Raw genomic sequence first — 18,915 nt, forward strand, 5'->3', positions numbered from 1 at the left:
TTCCTTGTACAAACTGGCCTAACAAATGGGTTAGTCGGTAGAAGCAACGTGAATCTTCCTTGTACAAACTGGCCTAACAATCGGGTGTGTCAGCAAAAGCAAAGTGAATCTTCCTTGTGGAAACTGGCCTAACAAATGGGTGAGTTGGTAGAAGCAACGTAAATTTTCCGTGTACAATCTAGCCTAACAATTGGGTGTGTCAGAGTAGAAGCATCTTAAATTGATGAATTTTAATGGAAGTGAGAGATATTGGAAAAGTGAGACTGTGATTCGAAATCGTCTACTAGGGCCGGACACGAGTCCTGAAGTTGAATAAAAAATTTTTGCCTGAAATGACTGTTCCAAAAGTACAGTGCTATCAAAAAGTCGCCGAACATGAGAACAATAGAACAAAAGAATTACAAACAAAAGAACAATATAGCCGATTCTATTGTTCTATTGTTAGTTATTCTTTTGTTCTATTGTTCTCGTGTTCGGCGACTTTTTGATAGCACGGTATATTGACTTCCGTTGAAAAATTTTTAAACCCGCACCCGAAACTCTCTCTCTCTCTTTCTCTCTTAAGCATAATCCCACTACCAGAAGAAAGCTTTTCCGGCCCATTGCAGTGGCCACTACTTAACACATATATCGTCCATACCTGGCTATGACCTCAACCAGAATTTCACCACAATTTTATCTTAAATGTTGATAGAGCGTGCATGACCGTATTCATTGTTTAGCTAACAACAAGTTGTTTTGTTTACGCCGATTTATCAGAAGATTAAAGACGACCAAGCACCAACAGCTATAAACGAGTTTTCGCTATCAGTCAGCGAAATATTCAACATTTAATGCTACGTTGACGCAATCGGCTGATATTGTTTTCTGTATAGTCATCGTTACGGAGTAAAATTTTGACTTTCCGAGCGAAGATACATATGTGTATAAGTACTGAAGCCGGTTCTTTCTACTGTTCAGTTCTTAGTCGGTATTTGTTTGAATCGTTCGCACAAAGTCATCAAATAAAGTTGAAAAATGTCCGCGCTATTGATTCCTTTGTCATTATTGGTAACGCTACTAGTAACCGCATATTTGTACGTGAAACACTCCTATTCATATTGGAAACGGAGAGGAGTGCCGTATCTAACGCCCTCGTTTTTGTTCGGAACGTTCGCGAATTCATTCCAACAAAAAACGTCATTCGGCCAGGATCTTGCAGACATGTACAATCAAACAACTGAACCATTCATCGGGATTTATACGTCGGTTCGTGCAGGCCTGTTAGTGCGTGACCCAAAAATCATTAAGGACATCCTGGTAAAGGACTTTCAAAGTTTCGGGCATCGTGGATTCAATACCAACGTCGATGTCGATCCCATGTCTGACAATGTGCTTCTGCAACAGGGAGATAGATGGAAACGGGTACGTACGCAACTATCGCCAGCATTTTCGTCCGGAAAATTGAAGGGCATGTTCGAGACGATTCTCAGCAGTGGAAAGTCGTTGGATGAATTTGTGGGCCGTTACTTGAATACAAATAAATCGCTTGAAATGCGTGAAGTGTTCGCGCGGTTCGCTACGAATGTTATAGTGTCGGTTGCATTCGGCATTGACATCGATTGCATTAAAAATCCGGATTGTGAATTCCGGAAAAACGGACAGAAAGTGTTCGAACCGAACATGAAAAATATGTTGCGTGCAAACGTGGCGATAATGCTACCAAAACTGCATAAGCTACTGGGTCTTCGGTTCGCCGACAAGGACGTCGGCGATTTTATGATTGACGCTGTCCGGCAAAATTTTGAGTATCGTGAAACGAACAGTGTGATCCGCAAAGACTTCTTCCAAATGCTGATGCAGCTCCGAAACACTGGCAAGATACGCGACGATGACGACGATTGGTCTGCCAAATCTAGTGCAAGCGAAAAAGCTATTACCTTGGAAGAGACAGCAGCGCACGCATTTCTATTCTTTGCCGGAGGATTCGAATCATCCTCATCGACAATGTCATTCTGCATGTATGAACTTGCCAAACATCCCGACATTCAACAACGGGCATACAGTGACATTGTTGACGCATTAAGGGCCCATGGCGGACAAATGACGTATGAATCTGTCGCTGAGATGAAGTACATCGATCACTGCATTGATGGTAAGACATTTGACGTAGTAGATCACTTCGCGCTGTCATCGTTGTTGTGATACGTTGTTGAATATTGAAAATTCATTACTCTTATTCTTTTGAAGAATCATTGCGACTGCATCCACCCTTTCCCATGACCGCAAGACAATGCACGAAAGAGTATAGAATACCTGACACAAATGTGGTAATTGAGAAAGGAACGACCATGTTCTTCTCTACTTTGGGACTGCACTACGATCGGAAATATTATGACGAACCGGAAAAGTTCATGCCGGAACGGTATGCAGAATCAAATGGAGCAAAAAGTTTCCTGGAAATGCCGAATTTGACGTTCGGAGATGGCCCTAGAAACTGTCTGGGTCTGCGATTGGGCAAATTGCAATCGAAAATTGCTATCGTTTTGCTGTTGCATAAGTTTAAGTTCGAGTTGGACGACATGCACAAAGGTAACGAGCTAAAGATCAGTCCGATTAGTGTTGTTTTAGCGCCAACGAATGGCATCAATTTGAAAGTGTTGAGTCGCTGAAATAATTTTTGGATTGGATTCGGATTAGCAGCGTCGTAGTACCGCATGTATTTGAGGTCACGATTTTTTGTGTCATGGCTAAACTCCTTCATTGGACAGTAGCAATGAAATATTTGTTCATCAATCTGGTTGATTCTCAACCACAGCTACAATGTAAATTTGTATGAGTTACCTTGACCTAATTTTAATGAACCAGAACTTCGATTTTGCTTGTTAATAAACTCACACAAATAACGACTCAACGTTTTTTAAAAGCTCTGCGAAGTCTGAAGAACTGCGTCAAAAGTCAGAAAACCCGACCCAACTCTTTGGGATGAAGTTTTTGCGTTCAGACGCTAAATAGACCTAATTCAAAATTTTCCTTTGTTCTTCTGTCAAGTTTGACATAAGAAGAAAAGAAACATTTGAATTAGGCCTATTTAGCGTCGCTATGTGCAGCTAGAGTACGTCACCTCAAACAATATCACTTGTTTCCAGGGCAGAATATAATAAACGAGACAGGAGCAGTTCATTTTTGAAATGTCAAATAAGAGACCTGATACACTAGTTCACTTCAAAAAATCAGGCTACTGGTTAATTAAGGTCCCTAGTCAAATAAAGCGCTACTGCCTGGTTTACTTTACCCTGTCGTGCTGGTTTGTGAAGTGTATTGACTTGAGCCGACAGTCGAACTTCACTCTAAACCGTCTCTCACAGCAGTTTCATGCAATATCAGTAGCATCGATGTATAATTATTAATGTAAATTCTTACGTGATGGTCAACCAGAATACATTGGATACTGCCACGTAATTCACTAATTCGAAAACAAGTTTGTGCTTTCATCAGTGCGTTTTTAAGCACACTGCTTCGGAATTTCAAAACGTTTCTATAGGGAAATGTTGTTTTCTAACCAGTTACATCTCCACAGTGACGCGAATAAGAACTAATTCAAATTTTCCTTTTGTTCTCCTGTCATGTGTGACAGCATAACAAAAACAAATTGAATTAGGTCTTGTTCGTGTCGTTGTGTAAAGCTCAAATGTAATAGATTTTTGTGTAATTTTATTACATTTCGTCATATCAGAGCATCACCGCTCTATCTTTGTGTAACCAACTTCACTTCTATAAATTTTCATAGATGTTTACCAGACTAAAGTTATTTCACCATTAAGTACTAAAAAAATTGTGGCGCCTCCACAGGCCAATGCAGGTTTCTCAAACATTTTTCTGAAATTTCTTTGAGACCTTAAACTTTAAAAAAATCTCATTTTTATCAAGAGCCTGAGATCTCTAGAACTTTTAAGTTGAAAAAAAGACTAGATGGTCTGGGGGGATGAATTGACAGCGGACAGCTGTAACCGGTTCACCTTTGAACACTTTCGTGTTTACTTTAACTTTTTAATCAACGAAAGTAATCAAAAGCGAACCGATTACAGCTGTCAGCAGTCAATTCATCGCCCAGACCATCTAGTCCTATTTTCAACTTAAAATTTCTAGAGATCTCAGGCTCTTGATAAAAATGAGATTTTTTTAAAGTTGAAAGTTTTTAAAGCCGGCGTTGTTGGAGCTTTGGCTCCCTGAAGTTTTCATTCAGTAGCAGAACCCCTGACGATAACAGATATTCTGTAAGTGAAGACACAAGAACTTGCGTCACTTTTACCATTAAAGATTTCTTGTTTGACTAGCGATGGTCAGTAATTCCACCGACCGGGTACTACTATGATGGGCCATCATATCCAGCATCAAATCTGAGTTTTCGCTTATGTTTTATGATGATGGGTAATTAGAAAATTTGCATAAAACAAGAATAGTCAATAAAGTAATCCATGTGGAGAAAACAAACAAAGGCCACATGGAAATGGCAAACAGGCGCATTAAAAAAATGAGAAATGAAAAAAAAGAAACAGAAATAAATATGCAAATCAATCTCTACGTCTACATGGTAAAACTAAACAAACAAACAAACTATTTTGATGATGAATAGCATTGTCGAAAGTTATGTTAAAAACAAAGACAGCACAATTGTTGCTTGTTTTTGCTTAGATAACTGTTTTGATTTTACATTCAAAATAGAAGGAAAATTGAATTGCACCGTTCATATTCCCGAGATGCAGTAATAAAAGAGCTTCGCTCATTATTAGGCTGTGAGCAATTCACGGCTCAGAATTTGAATTTTGAATATGTATCATCGAATATAAACGTTTAACTGCAGCTACAAATTTTTCTTTTGTTATGCTGTCAAACTTGACAAAAGAATAAAACAGAAATCTGAATTAGGTCTCCTTCGCGTCGTTTCGTCTACAGTAACGTTGCGTTATGCTCAAAACAAACGAGGCATTGAAAACGTGTTTTGGTAGTATTTTTCAAGGTTCTGAAAGAACAACCTGTTCTTTCAGAACTTTGGTATTTTTCATGACGAAATTTTCAAAACTGTCAAATGACGTTAGAACTTTTTCTATTCAAAATCTCGACTGCTGCATCTGTCAACGAAAACTAGGACCAAAACACGTTTTCAATGCCTCGTTTGTTTTGAGCATTAGCGACGCAAACGAGACCTAATTAAAATTTTCCTTTTGTTCTTCCGTCAAGTTTGACACTAAATATAAGAAAAGAAACATTTGAGTAAAAGGTCTCTTTCGTGTTACTAACAACTCCAGCTACACATAGCGACGCAAAAGACTTAATTCAAAATTTTCCTTTAGTTTTATGTCAAACTTGACAGAAGAACAAAAGAAAATCTGAATTAGGTCTCCATTACATCGCTATGTGTAGCTACAGTAAAAGTTGTTAGGAGCTTAATACTTCATTTCCTCTTACGCCGTTTACACTCCGTGTGAACTCCGTTTACTCTATAAACAATAAAAAAGAGGCGCGGTTTAGCTAAACGGAGAGTAAACGGCGTAAGGGGAAATCAAGCATAAATCTGCACCGATTTGGGGTTCCGTTTGCATAACACCTTCAAATTGTGTGAGCGAACTGTTTAACAGTGAGTGAGTGGCGTAAGTATGTGTAGAGCTTCAGTCTTGATTTCCATTTAGGTGTGGTTTGGTTAATAGGACGTAAAACGGAGTGGAAATCAAGCCTTAAGGCGACCTCACACTCAAAAAGGTCTCTCTGTTTTCATTCCGTTTACGTCTTCCTTGAGACGACACATTTTATAACATGTGTGCTACTGATCAAACACATTTGTCAAGTAAACAGACGCTGGGTTTAAAGTGACCTCCGTTTACTTGACGGATGAGTTTAAACAATAGAACAGGAGCGTGGTCGTAAGAGTAGGCGAAATAGAGGTAAAACGGAGACAAACCAGATGACTGTGAATCCATGTTTAGTGAAGAACTGATTTTCAATTCGTCATTCCGACACTATAGCATCTAAAAAAAATCCCCAATGCGATTCCCCAGCGTCCGACCATCTAACTATCGGGTTCACTGTCCCTGGCTACAAAGTAAATTTCCGTTGCGAAACAAATCGTCAATTTCCATTTAATTCTCATCTGAAAATGTAATGAAGACTTAAACTGTGAGCAGATTAAAATCATCATAACGATGCCTCGATAACGTAAAATGAAGATGACTAAAAGGAATGACCGAAGTATGGAAGTACTTAATGCGAAAAGCAGCAATCTCTGCACTATATGCACATAGATCGCGCAATATATGGCAGCATATTTGTCTGCTGCTGCAAGTATAGGTATTAGTGAAACAAGAAGTTCAACGATTCATTATGTAAGAATGAAACGAAAGCAAGGTGATGAAGAAAGTCTTTTTCTTGAAATCTTTCGAACAATAAAAGCTAATTGTGTGCGCACCTTTTTAATAATTTTTATTTACCAAATATGCGATGCGATGAATGTTCAAAGGAATTCAATTTACTTTCAGTCATTCACTTCGCATATTTGGTTCGATTGTGAAACAAAACGCTGAGCTCGGAAAGCATTTTGATTTTTTTTTTCTTTTTAATTCGACGCGCACACGAAACATTCTCTGTCGATCACACAACATATATGCAACAGATTCCGTGGTATGCATTTTAATCAGAGATAGTAACTTTGCCCATATTGTTCTGTTGATTAAGGTATGTAGAATGTAGAGTGGTGGCACCAGTCTCCGGACATGTACCAGTAGTCGGTTACGTATTGCTCTTTCATCTATCCTACTCCTGTACTTTCAGGAAGGACAAACTCTTTTGTGTAAGCATTTGACACTTCCCGCATGTTCTTTGTTCAATTGAGCTCTTCAAGTCCAATTTTTCCTTCAAGACATTTCCTCGTCGAAACAGAACATTCTACATCTGTGTTTCGGTGCTGCCACCTACATGTAATTACGCGTACTCAACGAGGTCACTACAGTTTGTGGTCGATTTACAAAGGGTGAAACGCAAGTGAAAATATCCATAAATGCAAAAATCAGCATATCGTACAACTTAATGCACAAACTACTATTCATGTTCGCGTTGAAGTTTGTGAACGCTCCACTGAAATAAAGAGGAGACATACCCATGGTAATGGAATGCAATTACTTTCAGGAATGACATGGATATGCTGCATGTCGTTTGGTAATTATGAAAAGTTTGAATGAACATTTATGGCAAGCGATTTTATGTTAAACTTTATTTTGATGAAAATCCATATGGTAATTGGCTGTTAAATGCGGATTAACGTTTAGACGAATTTTTTTTTTTTTTTTTTTTTTTTTTAAAAAAACATGGCATGAAACCACGTTTTGACACCTTTATTGGTATGCTATAGTACAATCTTAACTTATATGTTAATTTATTACTATTGATGACAAATGTTACCAACTGTCTCTCTGTTAGAGACAACCAGCCGAACGTGTGTGAGTTTTTCCATTCCATTGATTGGATCTCATTTTGATGATGGTAGCATCGTTCACTGCGACATCTGTATTTCAGCAACCCAGACCTTGAGAACATTCTCTTCAACGACATAGCCAAGCACCTTACTATATCGCTTGCTTGATTGCTGATTGAAGAGCTTTTCCCATGATAATACCGACCAGAAATTCTATGAGAATGTCTTCTACGACGTAGCCAAGCACCTTACTAAATCGCTTGCTGACTGCTGACTGAAGAGCTTTTTTGTTCCCACCATTTGCTGATAGATGGCGATTGGTGTCTGATGTATTCGCTCGTTGGATTCGTATATCACATAGCATTAATAATTTTTTTATTAATGTGTCAGCGATTTCGAACTTACGAACTTTCAGCACAATAATTCAGTGTGAGGCTAACGACTTACACACTGCGCTATTGAGTCGACAACGAATGAATAATGTGTTCCAAAAAGGAAGACCTACATTTGGTAGGAGTTGTTCAGTCGAGAAATATTTCGTGGAAATCAGGCGTTTTCATTACGGATCCTTTCTTAAGACAGTCGTCCAGGTCCAGGTCCAGGTAGCTCAATTGGTAGAGCATAGGACTCATACCCAAGAGGTCCCGGGTTCGACTCCCGGTGCAAAAATGCTTGCCTGGTTTTATTCTAATCACTTGGTGATTAAGCACTCGCTATTAGTTATCTAATGGCTGTACGACCGTAACAAAGTCGCGAATTTCAAAGAAATCCAATATTCGATTTCTTCGCAACAATCACGCCATATTGACATAATGTCAATGACACAATTCACAATATACAACAGACTCTAGGATAAGCGCCATCTATGATCGACTAGTCGCTCATTGGGAAAAATGCATGAGTCATTAGTGATGGTTGTGGTCTTCGCATACCACTCGTGGCTTAGAGAATTCACAACGTATGGGACGTTTACACGGTCGATTTGTGAGCTATCTGAGTCCGAAGAGATATGATGAAAAATCACAATTCATATGATCAAGTGACTTGTGCAATAGCACAACAGGCCCACTAGAGGCTTAGGTGCTGGGCTAACCCCCTTCCCATCCAATCCAATCCAATCCAATCCTAAGACAGTCGTAAAACCTCTAGTAAAACTTGTATGACCGGACAACTTTGAATGAAACTAGGTTCAGGTCGGGTCATGAAGAATGGTCGCCTCGTTCTAACCTTTGTCCCGTTCTGTAGTGAGACTGTACGACTGAAATAACTGGAATTATAGAAGAGGATCTCTTCCACCTACTGAAATGTGAATCGGTTTTTTTTAGGAACAACAATCCAACACCTGCAAGCCTTGTTATTTGAAGGAGTAAATTAAGAACTTTTTCGTAGGAATTCAGTAAATCATAGCACTGGCTAATAATCGACCCAAAATATTTACGTGTCAAATCAAGGGTTTCGAATAGGTCAATTTGACCCTTGTTGCTGTCAGCACTGAAAACTATCGATCATATATACAACTTCACACCCACCAGAATGACAAAGTTCCTTTTCCGAACATCATGACCAAAGATTGGAGCTCTGTTTTCTGGTACAATTTGAATTTAGGTTTACGGAATCATCGGAATTGTGAATCGTCCGGGTTGTGGTAGAGCACAAACGTGATTTAAAAACTTAAGGCCAACACACATTAGCATCTAGTGTCATCGGGAATACGATATTTCTATTGTTTAAATCAGCTAAAATCGAAAAAAACGACATCTCTTAGATGCTAGTGTGTGTTGGCATTTATTCTCTTTGTACAAACATAACCTAACATTTCGGTAATTCATAAACTTATAGCTTTACAAACATCGTATCGCAATAAACGTATTTCATATAAGGTCTCAACTGCTCATTTATTTCCCCGGCAACGACAAGGACTTCCCACCAGAAACAACCCTTGACCCTTTGATCTCACGTTTTATTTTCCAATCAACGACAACTTAAACTATTCGAAAAGGAATGATGCTTCCTTGTACAAAGTGTTTGTAGATGAGAGTGACGCTTCAATCAAAGAAAACTATCGAGAATTTCCCTGAGCACGAAACAAGCATCCGTTGGTCCCAACGACGTCTGTGGTTCCACTGCAGCCGCTTCAGAAAAGAAATATAAAGAGACGGACTCCTAGGATCAAAAGTGTTTTTTTTTAAGAAAGCTAGATGCTCGATTCAGACTTTGGACTTAGATCCACCCCACTTAATGGATTAATCGAATCAACATATAACCGACGCAAACTTCGACCATCATGGATTGCATTTCATTCCGATACGTCGTATCGGTTTTTTTTTTCTATTGGAAACCAATAAATTGATGAATTCAATCTCATCTAATGTCCGGTGTGAATAACCCTGATAATTAAAACGGCACAGTTCATTATAAATAAATCGTCTTTCTAATCCAATAATAAAACTAACGACAAAATCTATATAAAACACAGAAGGAGAGAGAAAAGAGAGACAAAAAAAAACGAAGAAGTTAAAATAAGAAAAACACCTCAACAACGACTGGTAAAATGCCATCCTCACATCTCTCGATGGCTCTACATTATTTATAAAAGATACACGGGCGCTGTTATCATTTTCGATTTAAATGAAGCAATCACCAATATACAAACTCAGTGGTTGACTTTTTTCGCTCTCTCCATCTCTCTTCCACTCACTCTCTCTATCGAAAGAGTTTGTTGAACCTTTTACCACTATTCAGCTGTATTATATACATGCAGATACGCTACATTTTGTTTGATTGTACAAAGTTGTTACAAGAAATGACGACGATATCCACCAACATATTATACCCGCGGGTATACGATTTGAATTTTGAAAATAATAAAAAATTATTGAAGAAAACGAGGAAAATGCACAAATGTGGAACGGTACAATCGTCGTGCATATTGTAAACATGTTGTAACGCTGAGCTTATCGAAGGTGCAAATGAATTGGATTTGATTGGATTGGTTCATTTCAGAGGTGTAGTTAAGTACTTCGACTCAGTCATTTATTATCTCTTTCATCACTATCACACATGACTAGGCAGTAGGCTGAACCGAGCAGCATCCATTGCTAACTATGAGAACTGATGCCATCATTGCTGATATCATTGAGCTTCAACTCAATGTACTACTTACATATTCTGATAGAAAGTCCCCAGCGTTTTCATTTGGCGCTACACTGACAAAAAAGTTTCAAAAAACTCAGCTGTTGCCGGTAACTTTGTCTCCAGGTAATCTACATTATTTGCCGCAGCTGATTTTTTGTATGGGGAGCTACAGCTGTGTCAGCTGTTGTAGATTACCTGGAGACAAAGTTACCTGCAACAGCTGAGTTTTTCGAAACTTTTTTGTCAGTGTAAATGTATCTCCGCCTTATGTAAGACTATAGTACGCTGATTACGTTAAATGGATGTAAATTAGACGGCCATTGGGGACATGTTATATAAACTTTTCACCCGCACTCAGGCCCACTACGATCTCCAATGTCGTCAGGTTATTATAAGGCCCTAAAATTGAACATTTCACGTAGTCCTACGTTTGTTGCTTTAATCAGACCATCAGGTCCGAGCTGGTCATTCTATAAATTCGGGAAATTCGCAACGTACCGTTTGGATTTTTGTATGAAAATTATTAATTTTTGAGATTTTCGCAGACCTGTTCCGTCTGCTATTGCACTCAAGTTTATAAAAGCGTGGGAAAGAATTTGGAGTCTACTGTACGGACAGGAAGCTCTTTGTTTGAGCCATTTATGCACAAAATACAATATTGTATGCGTACAGTTAGACGTAGTGAAATTTTAGCATGAATTTGCTTCAGCTGTTTGTCAGCTGATCCACACAAACAATCACGCGCGTGACATAGATCAAACAGTTTTCGCCAAAGGTGAAGTGCAGTAATACGGCAAAGCACCTAGCATAGTTATATGATATTTGGTGTGTCGTGTTATCTTATAGCCTTGATGATATTGTGATTAATACCATTAACAAAACTAATGGTATTAAGAGGCACCGGTACTTTAAGTACCGTAGTTAGCTAAAATTGTAGACTACATTTGTGTGTCTCGTAACTGCAATAACGGCCACGAATGTGTTAGCTTTAAATAAAAATTAGATTCGGTTGTGGCTGCTTGACTGGCTCCAAGAAACAAGAGCAGTTTATGAAAATTTCGTTCAACGGCTGCTTTTCTCAGAGCTGGTCAAACTGCTACAACCAAATTTTTGAAAAATGACTCTGGTGGAAAGATATCATCAAAAGTAAACTAAAATCCAGTATTTAAAAAACGCCCAAATGTATGCTTTTCAGCAGAGCTTAGACGTCTCTTAATGTACGTCATTCATAATTTCAATCGTACCCGTTGTTTAGTACCATGACTATAAAGTGTTCTAAATTCTAGCGAAATATTAGCGAATAACTCGTCTCAATTTCCAACGCAATTCTCTTTCATAACAATTCAATTTTACTGGCACAGAATCCTTCTGTAACGTTTTCCGCGTTGAAAATTTATCTTCGACAAATCCACGCTAATTATATTCCATTCCTATTGTTGTAACAAACATTCTGGTCTTTCGTTCTCCTAACTCTCCATAGTGATATCGTGCTGCATCAAAAATATATAAATTTTACCATCAAATTGTGCAAATCATGTGCGCAATCCAAAGTTAGAAGAAAAAATATTTTTTTTTGTTTTGAGTTTAATAAGAACAAATCCATAATAAAATTCGCGTTGTTGTTCGGCTCGTAGTTCCTATTATTTACTTGATAATAATGCATAAGTGAGTAAAGTATTACGTATACACATCTCATAGGCGAACCTATTTCATATCTCAACCAAACGAATGGAAATGCAACAGAAAAAAATTGCTCAAAAACAGTTTTACGTTTTGCACAATGATTTATTCCACATGCACTGATTTAATGATGTTGATACCGAGATTTTTAAGAGCACGCACACGTAGATGTTACGTTGGTTGTTGGAAAGAAGCAAAGAATTAAAAAAAAAACCGACTAGCAAACCGAAGAGTGTTTTGTGCATTGCATCTTGGGTCTATCTGTGTGAAAAAGAGCAATTCGATTTAGACGATGAGGAAGTGCATTTTTGTGCATATAAATAACGAATATGATGGCATTTGATGTGAAAATGCGGTAAATGTAATTAAGGCTTTTGATTTTCAGTTCTCAATCAGATCTAAAGTTGGGTATACTGTAGAACAGGCCTGTTGAGACGGTTTTTAGACCCGTACGAAGTACTGGGGTCTTATAGGTTTACGCATACGTTTGTAACACGTCGAATTGGACTCCCTGAGTAAGGGGAAACCTATTGTGGTTGTCTAGAGATGCCAAATCCACGAAAAAAAATGTCCGTCTGTCCGTCTGTCTGTCTGTCCGTCTGTCCGTCTGTCCGTCTGTCCGTCTGTCCGTCTGTCTGTCTGCACGATAACTTGAGTAAAACGCATCCGATTTTGAAAATTCTTTTTTTTCCCGTTTGGTAATGTCAAAAGACAGGCTAAGTTCGAAGATGAGTGATTTTGGATCGACCCCTCCCTAGGGTTCCCATTTTTCAATTTTGAAAAAGAGGACATTTCGGCGTCAAAAAAGAGGACAAAAAGAGGACGCCTTCACATTCAAAAAAGAGGACGAAAAGTTCTGACGCGGAATTACAACGACTGTACATTCACTTTGTGCAACTATTGTGTAATTTACACCACAGTTCATGCTGAAAACAAAAAATTCAAAAATGCTCTGTGCAATATGCACTGAAATAGTCCTGATATTCTTTTGGATTCCTTCTGAGTGATAACATCCACTCCATATTATCTGAATACCGAATTTGTTTTACCTTATCATTGCGTGATCTTTGGTATTTCACACAACGCTACACTATTTTCTTTCTGGTAAAATTACTAACTTTTGTTTTAATGTAAGGAAAGAATTAGGTAAAGAATGCGAGCGGAGCGAGCGATTTTTTTTTTTTATGAGAAGAGTTTGTTGTATTACCTTTTAGAGATTCTCTGACAGAGAAGAACATTAGTTAATGCCGCGCAGCGAACATTTTTCGTTTTTTAGGTATTAAATTTACTTAAAAAAGAAGACCTGAAAAAAGAGGACAAAGAGGACGTTTTCATCAAAAAAGTGATGTTCTTAGAATTTTTGTAAAAAAGAAGAACGAGACGAAAAAAGAGGACATGTCCTCTAAAAAGAGGACGAATGGTAACCCTACCCCTCCCGAGCTGTGGCCCAATAAGTGCTTTACGGTTTTTCGAAGATATCTCGGGACATTCAAACGTTACACTTGTAAGTGATACGTCAAATAAAAGGTATTTACAATACCGATCGACAAAAAAAAAGTTTATGGAAATCGGATGACCGACTCGTGAGTTAGACCCCTTGGTGTGGAACAGGCACAGGGCGGCAAGCAGTTTTTGCTTGTAGGTCGGCCACATTTCAACATATTTCGTCTGTTTTAGCTTTATTAGATAGGTATTGACCGTACCAATCAGGGAATTTTTTTTAATGAAATTATGTTCTCCTGAGCGTGAGCTAGGTCTCTTGAAGTGAGCTCTTATCTGGCTACTCGGCCGTGCAGTGAACGTGGAGTATTTTGTCAATATCTCGAGTAAATTTTGACCGAATTTCATGAATTTTTTTTTGTTTGAAAGGTATTAACGAATGTAAAGCGTCGGTACTATTTCCGGTCTCCTAACAAAATGGCTGCCGGCGGCCATATTGGATTTTAGTAAAACGATATAAAGTGGGAAAAATGATGCTTAGAGAGTTTCTGTTAACATGGAAATAATGTGTTAAGTGTGAGGGGTTTCAGGGATTCCATATATGGACATCTATATATACCTATATACAGCTATATTGAGCTATATACAGGCATATAGAGCTATATAATAGCATATATTTATCTGTGAAATGTTTATTTATAGTGAAATATAGTTAAATATAGCGGTATATAGCTGTTTAAATAGGAATTTATGAAATTTGTCTTCGTACGGGGCTGTCTATATTGCCTCCGGCAATTTAGTTGTATATGATAACAAGGCAAAGAGTGGATAATGTAAGTGATTTTAAAGGGAGAATAGTTTTTCAGCAGAGAAGAAAATGAAGTAAGAGAAATGAAGAGTTTCACATTAAAGGCTTTTGATACGAATAGGTGTTTCGTACGGGTCGGCGTTAGCTATGTTTTTTATTTTATTTTGTGGATACAGAACGATTAGGCTGGCAGTTTGCAATATGGCTATGTGCTGAATCAATTATTCGATATTGTGGCTCATGGGGTCCGTTCATTCAATTGCGTAGTTGAACATGGTAGAAACAACTCTAATAGTAGTCCCTGTGTTCTGCACTACCCGTTGGGGATGGCTGTTATTAAGGTCAAAAACTTCTTTTGATAAGGTGGCAGACCGATTTAGTAAAGTGAACAGACAGGAGTTGTTCATTTTCTGAAAATCAAATTAGGGACCCTGATAGGAGCAATTGACTTTATAGAATAAACAGAATGAAAGAATGAATTTCAAGTGCTTGTTCACCACTGAAATAAATTGTCAGAAAATCTAGATCTACTTTATGAATTAAAGGTCCCTCGTCAAATCAGTTACTACCGTCTGTGTTTACTATGTCGGCGGTGGCAACAACTAAGGTTAGATCACAAAAATATGGCAGTAAACAGAATCCATTCACACCTCAAGCCTGTGTCAGCATTTTAGTTTTAAGTAAATAAACGGTATCAGGGACAGACGGGCTATCAAAAGACTTATGCCGCGATAAAAGGAAAATTTTAGTCTAAAGAAGCGTCAATGTAGATTTTAAATAAAAAGTACCATATGGTCAGTCTGGCACTGAACGGATGTCTTGAGAATCTCATTTTTCAACGGATAATGGATCCGTTAGTTCGTATTTGTCCATTGTCACTAGATTACCAGAGTGGAGCTGATCTCAGCAATGACTAAACATCGGAATTATCCATCAACCAATAGCTCTTATTCCACTTTTTGTCGAACGATTATCATCTTGTGCGAAGACAAAAGTGTTTCCGTTATCTATTTTCGGTAAAATGATCAAATCAATAAATTTGAAACGTTCAACCTGAACCCGACCTCATAAGAATCTGATTTTCTCATTTCGGGTTTAGGCAACGCACTTCAAGCATGAGTGGTACTCTAAATAGAGTACTGAAACGGGACAGTGTACCAAACAAATTTTGGCACTGTAAAAAAATCTGTAAACTTTTTTCATACAAAATAGTACTCTATTTGGCAGCTGTCACTCGAAGCACTTTTGCTTGAAGTGCGTTGGTTTAGGTCATCCTGAAAATTTAAACCGAAAAATTCAGGTTATGTTAAACTTGACCTGAAGCTACCAGACCTAAAATACAAGTTTCGGATCCAGGTTGAATCTGACAAGGTTTTTTTTTCATTTCGGGTTGAGGTCAAGCCTGACCTGTTCCAAGCATTAAACAGATAAGTTCGGCTGAGAAGTGATTTATCTGTCAATATCATCACGTATTATCAACAGATCCGACTTCTGTCGTACATTTGGCCATTATTCGCTTCGGTTTGTCGTATCAGTCGCTGAACAGGCTACAGCAGAACTTAGACATTTTTTGTGGGAACAAAATCTCTCCCAAGGAAAGCAAGCAGTTTACACGACTCGACAAATCTTATTCAATATTTATCAAAAATTAACTTGACCATATGGATCAGTGGACCATGATGAGCAACAACTGGCCCAATGTACTTTTTAAAAACAAACTTTTCTCAAGCAGCTACACTCTAAAGCTATATCAACATCAACATGGTGCAATGGAAACAGCGGAGTGATAGCGCCACGGTGTTGCTACCTTGGGATTACGTCAGAATTGGCAGAGTATACAAGATCACTGCCAAAATCACGGCCTGTTTGCTCAATCTCACTATTGGTAAAACACCACAACCTTTTCATTTCATAAGCCAAAACTTAACATTCTCCTACACCTACACATTCGTGTAGAAACGTCTGAATTATTTAACCGACTCATCATCGGCGTTCACATTATCATTGTGTAACGCTTAACCGATTTTATCATTCCTATTACACGCGCTGGCAAAAGAAATGCCATTTTCATCTGTTGACAAGCCTACAGTTAAAGTCAAACGGAAACTTACCAGACTTAATATGCACTAGAGCTGGCGGCTGAACAATTTGAAACTGACCGATGCCATCACCAACAAACGGTTCAATCAAATTCCCACCGCAATTGTTACTATCATTATTTATCGACGGCGACGGTGACCGCACCGACGCATCGTCCACCGATCCAGCGTCACTGAAACCGCCCAACGTATTCGAATCATCCGGCGCATTAAAGAAACGCAAATTGAATTCGGAACCAGCATCGAAATTCACCTCCGGCAAGCGATCGCACTCATCATCAATGATATTCGTTAAATTGGCACTAATCGACGATGATCCCGGTTCAATTTTGAAAATATCCATTTTGTTGGAACCCCACACTTTCCATTCATTGAAATGGCACTTCGCGAAGCACAGTGTCTAAAATTATGAATATTTCACTGGGGGATTTTATTGGAGCCATCGTTTTGACGATTTTTTTTTTTCGTTTTATTTTTGTTCGCGCTTCACCAGAATTTTGGCTTGTTTGTTGATGTGGCGCGAATCATCAAACCACCAAAGAAAAACAACAACAAAAAAAACAACAAAATTTCACTCAAAAACCACAAACGACCGATCATATGGCATAACAATGTTTCTTGTGTAAAATTCGGTTCAAAGCACCACCGACTAACCGAACATCTGATTCTATGTGGATCTGGTTCGATGACTATTTTGCATGCGACCGATAACTCTTTGGTACACACACCGAGCGTAAACGGTTACTGGTTAAGAACATCGGATCGTTGGGCCCATTCTAAAACCAAAATTGAAAACACACTGTACCATCATCCACAACGAAATGGTACACATCGCATACCCTGGCAGGTAAATGCCAATGCCACGGCCATTGTGTGGTTCCCATATAGCGAAACAGAGAGATTTACAAAATGTTGGACGAAGAATATATACGCCAAACAAAGACGATCAGATGAGGAAGAAAATGTATGTAGAAATGGAGTTCATTGACCGATATAGGTTTTAATGTAGCTTTTGTACACACGTACATAAAAACGAAAAACACATAAACCATTAGGTTTTTTTTGTACGTTCGGAGTGCTGTACGAAGCATGCGGGGCTTATGGTGCTTAACGTTGTGTTTGGTATACAATTTTGAATCTCGGAGTGTACGGGCTGAAGTTTGTTTTATCGAACTTTCTCTTCCTCTCAAGATGGGCTTGGCCATTTAGTTTCAATGGATGTGGGTCCCTTTTCTGGGATGCATTGGTACTTTTCCGTAACCCTCTGTTACCGACGTATTTGATGAAATGTAAAATTTAATTTTCATTTCGTTTATGATTCGCTAAATCTGTACATGCAATAAAGAATGACTAACCAAACCACATTGAGATTGGTCAATACCCTCCCTAGCAACCAAACTACAATTATTAAGGTGGTAGGTACGTTTATGAATCACTGCTACTTTGTTCGCTCGTGTTGTTGTTGTTGTGTTTAAGCCATATTAAAAATCAGCGTTTCTCAAACTTATTTTCCCCCTAAGTCGATTTTTTGAGAGAGTTTGGATGCTAGAGAGAGTATTGGATTGGTTTTTTACTTACTCATTGTCTCCATGACCTGCTGTTGTTTTTAATAGCATTGAAAAAGCCAAAGTATCGACAGATAAATTTGATTGACGCCTTGAGTGACATTTAATTGATGCACGGAAGTGCACTGAAAATGATAGTTGGCAAGGGTTAAGCTAACGCAGAATTTGTCCCGTTCACGATATTCTCATATTCGAAATCGAAAAAGTGATTCGATTTGTTCGTTTAGAGACCTCTCTATCTTTTACGGCCAATAACAACTGTCTGTCTATTACCTACTGTGATTTCGTCAGCCTCCGAATATTTTGTACGTTCATGCTAGTAACAGCGCTGTGTCCCGTGCGTTTTCACTGGTTTTGAATGGCTACCTGGACATAATCCCTACTTTCAGATAAATTCAGTTTTGTTACGTCGAGTTGCAGCTAGTGGTGATGAGAATTCGATTCCATACAAACTTAGCAGGTGCAACAACATTAGCCACAACAAAATATGATGATGACAACATAGTCATGGTATAGGTCGACCGGTGCCGGCTGCGGTCAATTTTTTTTTCAACATTACCTGACCTGAACCTGAATTAAACCTGTCAGGTCAGGTTTCAGGTATACCTGACAACTTGCATCGGTCGACCTGAACTCTGACCCCAGGTCAAAAATTTTAGAATCAGGTTCAGGTTTAAATAGGTTTCAGGTAATTTGAGGTCAGTTTCAGGTACTTGACCAGTTTCGGGCCTTAAAAACGGCAAA

At 38.5% G+C, this 18,915-nt stretch overlaps 2 protein-coding genes and 1 long non-coding RNA gene across 4 annotated transcripts in view; 2 read left to right on the plus strand and 1 right to left on the minus strand.

Annotated features, from left to right (window-relative positions):
* The window catches only part of LOC119077322 (ecdysone-induced protein 78C), an 85,761-nt gene that overhangs the window by 26,884 nt on the left and 39,962 nt on the right, over positions 1 to 18,915 (minus strand). Inside the window, exon 1 of one of the 2 annotated variants that reach the window (XM_037184502.1) lies at positions 16,619 to 17,410. The exons of the other annotated variant lie outside the window; for it this stretch is intronic. Coding sequence (XP_037040397.1) covers positions 16,619 to 16,949 — 331 coding nt within the window. The 5' untranslated portion in view covers positions 16,950 to 17,410. Of the gene's footprint in view, positions 1 to 16,618; positions 17,411 to 18,915 lie in introns of those variants that run through there. 2 annotated transcript variants of the gene reach the window in all.
* LOC119077360 lies at positions 354 to 10,864 on the plus strand. The gene is made up of 3 exons (XR_005087783.1): positions 354 to 509; positions 8,690 to 8,696; positions 10,854 to 10,864. It is a non-coding gene; the product is annotated as an uncharacterized LOC119077360 (long non-coding RNA).
* LOC119077326 (probable cytochrome P450 6d5) lies at positions 943 to 2,896 on the plus strand. Its single transcript, XM_037184509.1, has 2 exons — positions 943 to 2,134; positions 2,230 to 2,896. The coding sequence occupies exons 1-2, from the start codon at positions 1,018 to 1,020 to the stop codon at positions 2,649 to 2,651; spliced, it is 1,539 nt and encodes a 512-aa protein (XP_037040404.1). The 5' UTR covers positions 943 to 1,017; the 3' UTR covers positions 2,652 to 2,896.

This window comes from Bradysia coprophila, unplaced genomic scaffold (genome assembly GCF_014529535.1).
Source record: "Bradysia coprophila strain Holo2 unplaced genomic scaffold, BU_Bcop_v1 contig_235, whole genome shotgun sequence".
Lineage (NCBI taxonomy): Eukaryota > Metazoa > Arthropoda > Insecta > Diptera > Sciaridae > Bradysia > Bradysia coprophila.